The sequence below is a fragment of the Gouania willdenowi genome, chromosome 8 (assembly GCF_900634775.1).
Source record: "Gouania willdenowi chromosome 8, fGouWil2.1, whole genome shotgun sequence".
Taxonomy (NCBI): domain Eukaryota; kingdom Metazoa; phylum Chordata; class Actinopteri; order Blenniiformes; family Gobiesocidae; genus Gouania; species Gouania willdenowi.
The window spans coordinates 2026372-2040468 of record NC_041051.1 but is presented as its reverse complement, the minus strand read 5'-3'; the positions used below and the strand labels follow the sequence as shown (position 1 = coordinate 2040468).

Below are 14097 nucleotides of genomic sequence, written 5' to 3'. Positions count from 1 at the left end.
ATTTAAATTCAAGCCGAGTGATTTTTTAGATTATATCAGTGGAAAGTGGAAATGAGTTTTTAGTCAATTTTCGGAAATTTGTAGTTTTTTCACCACAGCAGACGTCACTAACCTTCGCGGCCGTCAGATTATTACGTCACCTAGTGGAAGTGCGTCTGATTGTCAAAACAAACTTGATGGCCGTTTCCTAACTCCTTTCCTTAACCCAGTGACGTCATCCACGGGGTTATGGAAAGAGGATAGGAAAGGAGAAAGGAGGGACTATTCGGACGCAGCCTATGTTTGGAACTTTTTTTCCCACACTCTTTTTTTTATATTTTGCGAACAAATGATATACAAACAGTATACAAGGACATACAAAATACACAAAAAGAGTGCCAGGGGGTTCACGTAGCCTATGTTTCGAACACAGCGTTAGAAAAAGCTGCTGATGCATCATGACGCACTGTAAATGATTTCCGGGTCATTCACTCTTCTGCGCAGACTCAAACATGGCTGCAGCGATGGATGTCGATACGCCGAGTGGCACCAACAGCGGGGCCAGCAAGAAGCGATTTGAAGTGAAAAAGGTACATTCATTATCGTTCGCACAACAAACACCCGCATTATCCATGTGTTGTGTGTTGATGGTGTTAAAACAGCTCATGGTGTCTCTATAGTGCCGCTCACTCTTTAGCCACTAGCTGTTCATGCTAACGTAAACGGTTTAAGACTGCGTTGCGGAAAAAAGTGATCACAAGCCATATAGTGGTGGTTGATAGCGGGAGCGCGGTGTGTTATTCACGTGTCCTGTGCTTATTCATTCACTTTAGTTATTTCTATTTAGTTTTGGTTGGTTGTGTATATTATACGTGTGGATTTAAAATGTAGAACTTGGAGAAGGCAGTTGTTGTAATTACTAGTTAAAGAAACCGTGAAGCTTGTGCGCGGTCCCGCGACCAATTGTCTTGTGTTAAGCACGTTTTTGTGAACTACCTCTATAACAGTGGCGGAGCCAGAATGTGGCTAATGGGTGGCCCTGGAAAAATCAGGATGGGTTTGATTATTTTTAAAACTGATATGAGATGTATGTTAACAATTTATTATAGGCTATAATAAAATCTGCTGGGCCACTGTAATTTAGCCTGTGGTACAAATATTATACCTATGAGTGGATATACAGTAGAGACCACTACTCCACAGCTGGACCTCAGATAACTGTTTAGCCCATTTCGCCATTGTCCAACAGCTGTGTCTACCTGCTCCAGTAACCCGCATTCTGATCGCTGGTGAACTTGAAGTTTCGCAACGAACATCAGTCAATTGCTTTAAAGATGAAGTTTGTTTTTGTTACCGTTCTCAGGCGTGGCAACCACAATAACAAGATAAAAATCTGTCAAATAAAGGCAGAGGAAGAAACACACTGATACGTGGCCATGTTGGAGGTAAGCGGATGTTGCCACTACATGTTGGAGGCTCACAGAGGTGTACTCTGTGATGGATAAATCTCAGAAAAGCTCCTCAAAATGTATTATAGATGCAAAGGCATACAGGGAAGGACTTGGTCCGCAGGAAAGGGCACGATATTTGGATAAAATATGGTTTATTGGTGGTGCAGATCCATACGAGTCGACTTCCTCGTCTTGGATCAATGAAGAGAGTCTTCCATCTATTATGTATCCTGATATCATCAACTACCTGGTTTTCACCAAGCCATACACAGCAGAAGACCTTAAATCTTATAGAAGTTTGGAGGTCGGCTGCGGCTGTAGAGGCTCATGTTAGCAACATTTCACAGTGAACCTGTAGCGTAGTTACTGTAAAATAGTATAGATCAAACGGTTATAGTCTGTTAGATGAGACTACTCTGGACCTAGAGCCTCGGATTGCTACGCCGACTACATTCAGTGACCTGCGAAGCCTCGTACCAGCGGTGACGTAAGCAATGTGATCAGAAGCAGGAGCTGGGCTAACAACCAAGCTAAAAGCTAATCCTCATGGAACGCAGCTTTCTTCCATTCTGTGTTCTAATGTCCGCTCTCTGGAGAACAAACTGGACTTCCTGAAGCTGGATTTAAATGTAAGACAGGAGATGAGGGTGGCGGTGTTTACATATACACCAATAATAACTGGTGCAACAACGGTGAGCTAGTCTAGTCTCCTTTACTCTCAGATTTTACATAGAAATTTGTCTAATAATCTATAACAAAGCTCTTAATTCACAGAATGTATTTTCACAAAATATAATTTTTTATTTATTTATTTTTTTCATGAATCTCCCTGGGTGGGCCTGTCCCCATCCAGGCCCACCCATAGCTCCGCCCCTGCTCTACAGGCAAAGGTTTTGGATTAATAATCAGCAGCTGGTTCATCCTTTGATATGTGGAGACGTTGAAAGAGGCTGAACTTTCCCAGCTCGTTTAATAACCACAAATATTTAGACATAGGTCGAGAGGGATGAAAACGTCAACAAGCTTCTTCACTCTGCTGATATTTCTAACCTAACAGCGTTTGTAATTTTATTCCAGGGATCTTAAGTGTTTTAATAGTGTTTATATTAATAATATTGCACATATTCGGACTTGAGGAGGGGACCAGTTTCCGCTGTCCTGGTATCATAGTCCATCAGTTCTGGTCCCTCCATGATGATTCTGATGAGTGTGTACGCTTTATCGCTGAGCTCAGCACATTCTTCCTTTTTACTGCTGCCCTCAATGTGAGCGTGAACTCAGTGATCGACTCGTTATGCCTGGTTTCATTTGTGGACTGCACGCACTCCAAAGGAGCTCATTGGTGTTTGTACTCGGTGCATTCACAGTTGCATTACCCGCAGCCAAGTCTCTGTCGCGCGGTGAGAGAGAGCGGTGCACTCTGTGGGATGTGACAAAGCGCTCAGCCGCTCCGTCCTAAATAAAGTCATCCATACACACTCGCACGGATGCGACCAGTTAAAATTTTCACTCGCACATACTGAAAAAATACTAGCATATGCGACCATTTTGGTCTTGGTCGCAGTCTCGAGGCCTTTTTAAAAAAAATTGTTACGTCTTCTTTTAAAATGATATAAAATAAATGACCTGTTATTTCAGCCACTGCTTGTTGCAGAAAAACTTAATATTGACACTAAAACCTGAAAACATTTAGCAAATATATCTCGAGTGATTGTCAATATTTACTACATACAAAACTACGGTATGCCAGTTAAGTCAATTATTTATCAGCATGCATAGCTATGCTGTACACTCCCCCCACCCCCTCAAAAAAAGTGCTACCAAATTCTGTGCTGGTGTGACCAACTGAGAAAGCTAGTTGCACCAGTGCCGCCACTGGAAACGTTAGTGTAGAGCAGTGTTTCCCAACCTTTTCTGTCTCATGTACCCCTGAGGCCTCTCTTCAGATTAGGAGAACCCCCCTATTTTGTTTTATTTACATGTTGTTAACATGTTGGCATCTGAAATCTACTACAGCTTGAAAATGTCAACCTGTACATTTAACACACACTAAATATCAATTTTGTGCATTACAATTAATGTATATCAGAGATCAGAGAATATATTTACCTCAATTTTTAGTAATGTGCATAACATGTTTATTAGTAGGATATTAAGGCCACAATATTGTTTATTCCATTAATGCCGTTTATTGTCAATGGGTGGAAAAGATGTTGGATTGGCATGTACAGTGTCTGAAATAGGCTTAAAAATGACTCAGCATGTTGGAAATGGATTAATCAATGTTTCCAAGTACCCCCTGCAATTTGCTCAAGTACCCCTAGGGGTACACGTACCCCTGGTTGGGAACCACTGGTGTAGAGTCCTGTAATGATGTTATTTTTGCTTTTCATGTGCTTTTTTTTTTTGAAAAAAAAAATTCATTTTAAGTGAGGAAATAAATGAATTACATACAATAACACTAATAGTAGGAGTGTGACCATATCTCAATATGGCAATGTATTGCGATATTTCTTTCACACGATCAATTATCGATATGCTCGCGCTATCGCTTTTTTTTTTTTTTTTTTAATTTAAGATTTATTTTATTATTTTCAAAACCTTTTCTGCTTTTTCACTAAAATGTGCAGGTACGTCTTCACACAAATGTTGTCACTGTTTGTTGAAGGAACCAATATATTGTTTACTGGAATATTTCACTATAATGATGTCACTGATAAGAAAGACCCTATTTATTGTTTCCAGAAAGCACTAATGGAGATACTTACAATGGTATGTTCAGTGATGTTGATGGGTTTTAAAGGTAGTGAGTCCCCAGGACCCACAGGTGGTATTTGAGTGGGTCTCTGGGAAATTCAATGGGTCCCCAATTAAAAAAAAAAAAAAAAAATTCTATTTCTTATATTCTTCTATTTCTTAAATTGTAGTGTTAAGCTCTTTTAATGGTGGTGTGTGTCTATAATTATCAGATATATTCAAAATGTATCTGAAATTAAACAAATACAATTCAAATGAAAACAAAATGGTGTCTGTTCTACAAAAATAAACGATCAATAAAAGATTTTAACACAAACAAAACTTTCTCATCATCATGACAGTCAAAAAATAAATTGTCACCAGAATCTTCTTGTCTGAACATCAACTAAATCAAATGAATCAATCACTATGAATCTTATAGCACAAAAATGTAACTTAACTAACACAGTGTAAAGTCTGTTGAGAAAAATAAAATGATCAGATATGTTTGTGGTGTATTGTTAGTTAACTTGCTGATTGTTGTTGTAGCGGCTAAACTAGCATGTACTCAAGGTGATCATGTCTGTGCTGAGTTATTGCGTGAAGGGGTCCGCTGATGGCGACGTTTATTTTGCTAGTTACTGTGATTTTAAACAGAAGTTGTTGTTCACAATTAGGGCTGGGCGATATGGCCTTTTATAAATACCGCGATATTTTTAGACCATGTCACGATACACGATATATATCTCGATATTTTGCATTACCCTTGAATTAACACTTTGATGCACAAAATCACACCAGTATGATGATTCTATATGTGTACATTAAAACATTCTTGATCATACTGCATTAATATATGCCAATTTTAAACTTTCATGCAAAAAAGGGGATATCACAACTAAGTCAAAGTTGACATAACTGTATTTATTAAACAGTGAGTGGCTCAAACATAAAATTGTCAACAGAAAGTGCACGTTCTGTGCAAAATTGTCACAGAGACATTTCAAAACAAGACATTAGTGCAGGATGCAACTCACATGGCATTTCAAAACACAAAATTAAAGTGCACTTTTTGTACATAATGCCACTACAATATTTTAAAACAAATAGTGCCCTTTTGTGCATGTTGTCATTAAGATGACATTTCAAAACAACACTAAATTTAAGTGCACCTTTTGTGCATAATGCCACTAAGATATTTAAAAAAAAAAAAAAAAAAAAAAAAAAAAGTCCGCGAGTTTAACGGTATGGTCATTTTCAACACCGCACAGACTACAAGCTGCGATATATCGAGTATATTCGATATATCGCCCAGCTCTATTCACAATGTATCGTTTTTCATGGGAAAATGAGGTGCGTCCCTGGAACACATGGATAGTGGATTTACTGCGTCCTTTTACATTTGTATGCTTCAGGGACGCAGGACGCGTACCTAGCAACATCACTGTATGTTGACACTTATTTACAGAAATGTTGCACTAAAATAGTGTCACTGTTCATAGGACATTTTTTCAATTTATTGTCTTTCAGAGATGTAAAATAAAAATTGTGCGTTTTCGCTTAATCTATTTTTTTCTTCTTATGTCATAGATTATCGTAGATTGATTTCTGACCAATATATCGATAATCGCAGTATTGTCATATTGTGAGATAACTGTTATCGTTAGTTGTGTATCGCGTATTGTATCATGAGGTACCCAGAGATTCCCACCTCTAACTAATAGTGACCCACATGCACTAATATATTCCATAAAATATCAGTTCATGAACTCTGAGTCAGCAGTTATTGTAGCCTTTTTTAATGTGTCTAGTGTTGATGTATTCAGATTTATGTTTGTCAGGAACCTGTTTACACTTTAAGTTGGAGATTGTTTTCCATCCATCCATTTTCATACCCGCTTATTCCCGTTACAGGGTCGCGGGGGTCTGCCGGTGCCAATCTCCGGCTCTCATAGGGCGCTGGGCGGGGGTACACCCTGGACAGGGCGCCAGTCCATCACAGGGCAACACAGACAACCATTCACACTCTCATTCACTCCTATGGGCAATTTAGAGATTGTTTTATTTATTTATATTTTTTATTTATTGTGATGTTTATCATTATCGTGATAAATACCAAAAATTATTGGGATAATTTTTTTGTCCATATCGCCCATCCCTACTTTGAAGCATTTTTTTTTTTTTGCTTTAGTGACACCTCAACATTAGTTTCCTTCTATAAAACTACAAAAACAACTCTGAGACTGGGTTTTTGGCAAAATTATTATTTTGTTATCTATGTTAGATTTGAATTGATTTCTTACTGTATTTTGGCATTCCTCCAAGTCTCTCCCTCATCAATACCACACACGTAACTTCCTCTTCTTCCCGACATGCAGAGATGACCCCTTTGGCCCGGTTAGTTGATGTTTTATCTCATGATCACAACATTATCAATAATCCACTCAGGTCCACACAGGTTACTTATTGGTTCACTTAGAGGTGAAACACTTCAATATGTCATCTTCTGAAATAACTATACACTGTTGATGCCTTGAGAGCTTGAGAGTGGAGTTTTAATTTCCGGTGTCTCAAAGGTGTTTTTTTTTAATTACTTTATTAATCCCTGAAGGGATTTTTAGGGACATGCTTCTCACACACACACACACATGCACAAACAGGACCTGTGGACATGCGTTAATGGAGAGATGTCAGAGTGGGGCTGCTTTTACAATGAAGGGAGCACAGTGTTAGGGTTTGGTGCCTTGCTCAAGGGCACCTACCAGAACAAATTCTGTATTTTTGGTCCGCATTGGGACTTGAACCGGCCACCCTCCAGTTTCCAACCCTTGTCTCTACGGACTGAGCTACTGCCTCCTGGTGGTGGCAGAAATTGCTTGCAAATTCTACATATGGCCCCTTTAATGGACTTTTGTGTGTTTTAAACATAATAAAGTTCTATTATGGCTTCATACACATGCCCAAAGTGTTTTTCTCATTGATTCCTTCAATCGTTAGTTAGAGGGTGATTGACTCCTTCCTTACTGCAGGGTGAGCACAAACACCTCGCTATAATTTGATGAAGCGTTCCCACTTTGATGATGAATTTGACACTGAGCTGGAGAAGCCACACCTGCCATGATTGACATGTAAACAAACACTCAAGAAGGTGATCATTTCAGCGTGTATATATTTTCTACAGTCTATGTATGTACCGGTGAATGCCACGCCCCCATGCTCTGTCTTGTGTTTATAAAGCAGCATGAGCTCAGCTACAGAGTGGGTGGGAAGAGGGCGGGCCGTCCTCTGGCCCTACGTCACCTGCGGGGAGGAGGAAGTCGGTGTCCCGTCTATAGACACGGCCACTCATGAATATGCATAAGTAGGCCACAAATCAGCCTGTTTGTGTAGAGTTGCTCATAAAGTGACTTTTCAGAGGATAAAACTCTGGAAAACAGGCGAGTTTTGGAAAATAAACAAATAGAACAAATGGAGATGATGGTGAAAATAGCATGACGTGACCTTTAAGGGAAACATACACACAGTGTAAATTTGTAAATATCCACTCCTCACCTATTCTCATTGTACTGTATTATCTCTGTGTATCATGTGTGTGTATATATATATATATATATATATATATATATTCACGTATTGGATGGTGCAATAAAAAAAAATCTAAATTTGATGAACTGTACTGCTAGACAGTCTTCATGTCCTCCACCGCCACTCCTCGCGTCGCCAACCGGCGTTCTGCGCACACCTTTTGGTGTGCCCTGGAGGAGACGCTCCCGCAGAAGACGTAAGCGTGGAGGTACTTTGATTAAAATCAGAGCTTTCCTTCGATCCGGAAAGAAAGGCGGCTATGGTAACCCAGCTACATCTCGGGGAAGTGAGCGTTGTCTTGTCCCTGTATTGCCCAGTGGTATCCAGGAGGGGCATCAGCTGATGCCGTCGCAACTCTTGGAGCGGCTCCGCACCCGGCGTCCCAGAGCTGCTAACCACCGCGGCGTCAATCAGGAAAACCTGCGCTTGCTAGCACGAGCTTCTTCACCGAAAAACGTGGATATACTTCGCATGGGACTGCTTAACGTCAGGTCGCTGGCAAACGACCTTCGTACTCAATGATTTCTTCGTTTCCCAGCATTTGGATATCATGTTTCTGACAGAGACATGGTTACGTCCTGGTGAGTCTTCAGCTTTCTCTGAACATCTTTCTCCAGGCGGCTCATTTTTTAGCTCTCCCCGTACCTCTGGAAAGGGCGGAGGGCTAGCGTCGGTGTTAAAATCCAGTCTTAAATGCCGACAACGTCCAGCAACAACTTTCTCAAGCTTTGAACTGCAGTTGATTGAAATACAGAACACTGCCTGTTCTGTGCGCGCTGGTATATCGACCTCCAAAGTTTAACAAAGACTTCATTGCAGACTTTGTAGCAGGAACCGTTCTTAAATGTGATCATTTCTTAATAGTGGGTGATTTTAACATACATGTTTGCTGTGACTCAAAGCCTCTGGTAAAGGACTTTTTAAGTGCCATCGATTCTTTTAATCTTACACAGTGGGTAACTGGCCCTACGCATGAAAAGGGGCATACACTTGATCTCGTGTTGTCTCATGGTTTAAATGTAGGCATTGATAATCTCTGTAGCACGCAGATATCGGACCATTTGCCAGTTTTGTTTTCACTAACACTTCCGTGTGCTCCAGCTAAACCGTGTGCCGCGGCGCATTATAAGCCCGTCGACAGCGGAAGAATTCTCAAATGCTTTTACTCATCTGGTGCCCACACTGGTCTTATCACCTTGTTCTGTTGAAGAGGTCACTAGCATGTTTAGTTCTACATGCTCCTCCATCCTTTGAAAATGGTTAAATCCAAGTCTGTGTCTGAGCCATGGTTGAATGACTCTACTCGTACACTTAGGCGTGAATGTAGACGCATAGAAAGGAGGTGGAAAAATGACAAGCTTCACGTTTCTTTGGGCATTTTGCGAGACTGTTTATCAAATTATCAGAAAGCTGTGAAGTGTGCTAAAGCTGAGTACATGTCAAACTTGATTTCTACAAATTATAACAGACCCCAAGTTCTGTTTAATGTTTTAAATAGACTTGTGAAACCTACTGACTCAAACTATCTTGTACATTCTCAAACTTTGTGTGAAAGTTTTCTGAAATTTTTGTTGACAAAATAACTGCTATTAGGGACTCAACCTCTTCTTTCAAAGTAGTTGATCCCTGTGTTACTTCTGTGTGTTCTGCGACTTTTGAGCGTTTTGAACCTGTGTCCCTTAGCGACCTGTCCGTTGTTGTGCATAAATTAAGAGCTTCTAACTGTCCGCTTGATTGTTTCCCTCCTAAACTGCTCAAAGATGTTTTGGGTGCGATTGGGCCTCATATGCTGGCGATTATAAATTCCTCGCTGACATCAGGCTGCGTTCCAAGTTCCTTTAAACATGCTGTTGTTCAGCCTCTGCTTAAGAAGCAAAACCTGGACTTTGAAGTCCTGGCAAACTACAGGCCAATTTCTAAATTGCCTTTCTTATCAAAAATCTTGGAAAAACTGTTTTTTGCTCAAATTCAAACTTATCTGGATGTAAATGGTATTTTAGAACAATTTCAATCTGGCTTTAAGTTACGTCACAGCACTGAGACTGCACTCTTCAGAGTTTTTAATGACCTTATTTTAACTGTTGATTCAGGCTGCTCTACTGTTTTGGTACTTTTAGATTTAACGGCAGCATTTGACACTGTCAACCATGAAATATTGCTTTCACGCCTCAAAAATCATGTTGGCATTAAAGGTACTGCCTTAAGTTGGTTTAGATCGTACCTTGAAAATCGATCTTTTGCCGTCCACCTTGGTCCTTACGTTTCTGGAGTTGCCCCACTCAGCTGTGGCGTGCCGCAAGGCTCCATTTTGGGCCCCTTATTGTTTTCAATGTATATGTTGCCCATTGGGTCAATTTTCAGAAAATATAAAATGGACTTTCATTGTTTTGCAGACGACCTGCAAATGTATCTGCCTTTGAAGCCAGGCACAGACAATGCTCAAGTTTTGTTTGACTGTTTACAGGAAGTAAAGGACTGGATGGCTCAAAATTGCCTAAAGCTTAATGACTTAAAAACTGAAATTGTTGTATTTGGTAACTCGTGTGATGTCACTGCTCTGGGCCCTTTGAGTATCTATTTCCACGACCCTGCTAGGAATCTTGGGGTTGTTTTGGACAGTTTATTTAAGTTTGACAGACAAATAAGTTTTCAGCTGCGTTTGCTTAGCAAAATAAAATCCTATTTGCCTCACGCCGACCTGGAGCGTGTCATTCATGCTTTTATTACGTGTCGCTTAGATTATTGTAACTCTCTGTACTGTGGCCTCGATCAAACTTCCATCCGGCGTCTGCAGTTGGTTCAAAACGCAGCCGCGCGTTTGCTCACGGGAACGAACGTGAGCACATAACTCCTGTGTTGGCCTCTCTGCACTGGCTTCCAGTCAGTTTTAGGATTCAGTTCAAGATACTGTTGATGGTTTTTAAATGTCTGAATGGTTGGCTCCATCCTACCTTTTAGAGCTTCTGTTGATCTGTGATCCAGGTCAAACACTGAGATCCTCCAATCAAATGACTCTGGTGGTGCCTATAGCTAAGCACAAAACCAGAGGAGACCGGGCTTTTGCCATAGCGGCTCCGAGTCTCTGGAACAGCCTTCAGCTGAATGTCAAAATGGCCCAGTCCATTCATGTTTTTAAGTCATTGTTGAAAACCCATCTTTTTGCTTTGGCTTTCAACACAAGTTGAGCAGATCCCATGTATTTTATTATTATTGTTTTATGCTGTATATCTTGTGACTGCTTTTACATTGTATTTTATAATGTTTGCTGTACAGCACTTTGGGCAGTTGTAGCTGTTTTGAAATGTGCTATATAAATAAAGTTGACATTGACATAAATTTGCCATCAGTGAATTGATAACGTACCGTGAGACAAAGTATAATTGTGCTTTGAACTTGTTTACTTTGAAGGGAAAAGGAACCTCGCAACTACCGTGAAATCTCATCCCGCGACACTTGCTCTGTATTCCTTTGTTGTTTCACGTCTAATAATGTTCATGTATAATGCTAAGAAATGTCCCTGTCTTCTCTTCTGTCTTCATGTACCGTGCCATGTTCTCTCTGAGAGAAGTGGTCATATGACCAGGTACGTCACGTTCTGTGACATGTATTTGCGGAAAAAGTGTTTCCTTGGCGCTTTTGCGACACATTTCAACATCAAAATGTCTGAAATTCCTCTTCATGAAAGTGGCAACACTTTTTAGTGATATTTGAGTGCTTTTTTACTTTAAGTATTTAAATGACCAGTTTTTATTGCCCTATTTAGATTTTGCACATTTCCAGGGGTAATGGAAACACAGCTAATGTCAGATTGGGACACCCTTAGACTTACATGTTTGTGATTTCCCTGCAGTGGAACGCTGTGGCGTTGTGGGCCTGGGACATCGTGGTAGACAACTGTGCAATCTGCAGGAACCACATCATGGATCTCTGTAAGTTCTGTTCAACGATGTCATTTATACACATTTGGATTTAACTTATAAATAGTGAAGTCCTGCGAACGTTGATAGCTTTTTGGTTTGCATGTGTAACTGATGTATTATGTCGCTCTCGCCCTCCATCAGGCATAGAGTGCCAGGCCAACCAGGCCTCTGCCACCTCTGAAGAGTGCACTGTGGCCTGGGGTGTCTGCAATGTATGTTTACTTCTAGTAGAATTTCATCCATTTCCCAATAGATTTACAGAATTCCACCTCTGTGTAAATGTTAACAGAAAACAATTCTAGTGTTTCTTATAAGTTGTCTCTCTCCCGCAGCATGCCTTCCACTTTCACTGTATTTCTCGCTGGCTTAAAACCAGACAAGTGTGTCCCCTGGATAACAGAGAGTGGGAGTTTCAGAAGTGAGTATCACTAATTTTAAAATGCTAGTGTTTTCTACTTGAACTAATCCATTGTGAATGTTTTTGTTTTCACAGATACGGGCACTAAAGGGCTTCATCTGTTCTCCATCTTTACTTGGTTTTTCCTCAGAGCTAATGATGTTAGTTGTTTTCCACTTGTGATTGTTTCAGTGTCCTGAATAAACGAATCTTACCACAGTCTGTGTAATTAACATTTAGACACACCTCTATGGCCAAGAAAGAAGGCTTCATTTTAGTAATGCTAATGCAGGGTAGTGAACTCATTAGTATTCACCTCATTGGATGATTTACCCTTTTTTATTTTTAATAAACAGATTTCTTGGAAATAACAGTTCAATGTCAAAACAGAAACAGGCTTCTACAAAATAACTGTTTACATAATTACTTACCCGCTTTTAAATTTAATGGTCTATCAAATCATTGCAAAGTTTCACAATCATTGAAATGAGGATCACCTGAGTTGTGTGGGTGTGTCTAAAGTGATTAGGATATAAAACACCTGTGTCTAAAGCACAAATAAACAACTGGCGGTCTAGTGGCCACATTTGGCCCTCGGTCTAATTTTATGCGGCCACCAAAGTAAATGTACAAAAAATGCTTAAAACAAAAGCAAGAATACATTAAAAAAAAAAAAAAAAATACAACATTGCAGGAAAAATACAAAGACAAGAAAAAAAACACTCACAAAAATGAACAAAACGACAACAGTAATACACAAAATTACAGAAAATAGCAAGATAGTGACTCAGCTAACCCACAGTACTAACATGCAAACAGACAACAAATGCACAATGACTCCAAAAAACATATTTTACAGGAAAAATACACAAGAACAGAAATGCAAAAAATGCCTCACGAGCAAGACAAACATATTCAGAAAGAGAGAAAAAACAATTACTAGAAAAACTTTGTTCTTAATGTATTAATGCTCAGATCGCTCATTATTCTAAATGCTTACATGAATGTTGATCACATGACCCTCCGATGAAGCAAACACATTTTTGTAACCCTGCTGTGATAAAAGTTGCTTACCTCTGGTCTAGAGGGTCTAGTGACTGGTTGATCAGTATTCCTGGTTATACCAGGAAGACAGAACATCCCAAGCAACGCAGGGAAAGGGTTATTGAAAAATACATGTCGTCGATGGACACAAACACTTTTCTAAGGCTCTGATCATCCCCTGGAGTTCAGCGAAATTAATTATCAAGAAGTGAAGAAATATGGTACATGTAAATCTGCCAAGATTAGGATGTCCTTATAAACTGTGTAAGAATAGTGAGAGAAGCCACCATGACACCTACGACTACTCTGAAGGAGTTACAAGCTCCAGCTGCTGAGAGGGGAGAGACTGAGCATACAGTGATTTATGAGCTTTATCGAAGAGGGGCAATGTGAAAGCCTCTGTTGAAGAAAGATCATATTAGATCTCGACTAGAGTTCACCAAAAGGCAAGTGTAAGACTCCATTGCCAAACGGAAGAAGGTTCTTCTGTTTGATGAGATCAAAATTGAGCTTTTAGGCCATCAGACAAGATGTTATGTTTGGCAAAAACACACCATCCCCACTGTGAAGCATGGCAGTGGCAGCATCATGCTGTGGGGATGTTTCTCAGCCACTGGCCCTGGAAGGCTTGTAAAGGGAGAAGAAAAATAAAAAGCAGCAAAATACACTGAAATCCTCTGTGAAAATCTCAGTCAGTCAACAAGAGAACCACGTCGTGGGAGACCATTTTTCAGCAAGATGATCCAAAGTGTACTGCAAAAATGGCTAAAAGACAACCAGGTAAATGTTCTGGAGTTGCTGAGTCAAAGCCCAGACAACAATCCCATAGAGAATTTGTGGCTGGACTTTAAAAGGGCTGTTCATGCCCGATAGCCACGCAACCTGTCAGAGTTTGAGCAGTATAGTTGAGTGGAGAACAACGCGTGTGCAGATGTTACAGAGTGATGACTCATCCACACAGACCCAGTGCTGTGAATACAGCCAA

The 14097-nt window shown here is 40.1% G+C and overlaps 1 protein-coding gene across 1 annotated transcript; it reads left to right on the top strand.

Annotated features, from left to right (window-relative positions):
- The first annotated feature begins 413 nt into the window (after window positions 1–413).
- On the top strand, window positions 414–12287 carry rbx1 (ring-box 1, E3 ubiquitin protein ligase). Its single transcript, XM_028454538.1, has 5 exons — window positions 414–569; window positions 11602–11680; window positions 11813–11883; window positions 12004–12089; window positions 12165–12287. Exons 1-5 carry the CDS (start codon window positions 492–494, stop codon window positions 12175–12177), a joined length of 327 nt encoding a protein of 108 aa, XP_028310339.1. The 5' UTR covers window positions 414–491; the 3' UTR covers window positions 12178–12287.
- The last annotated feature ends 1810 nt before the right edge of the window (window positions 12288–14097 follow it).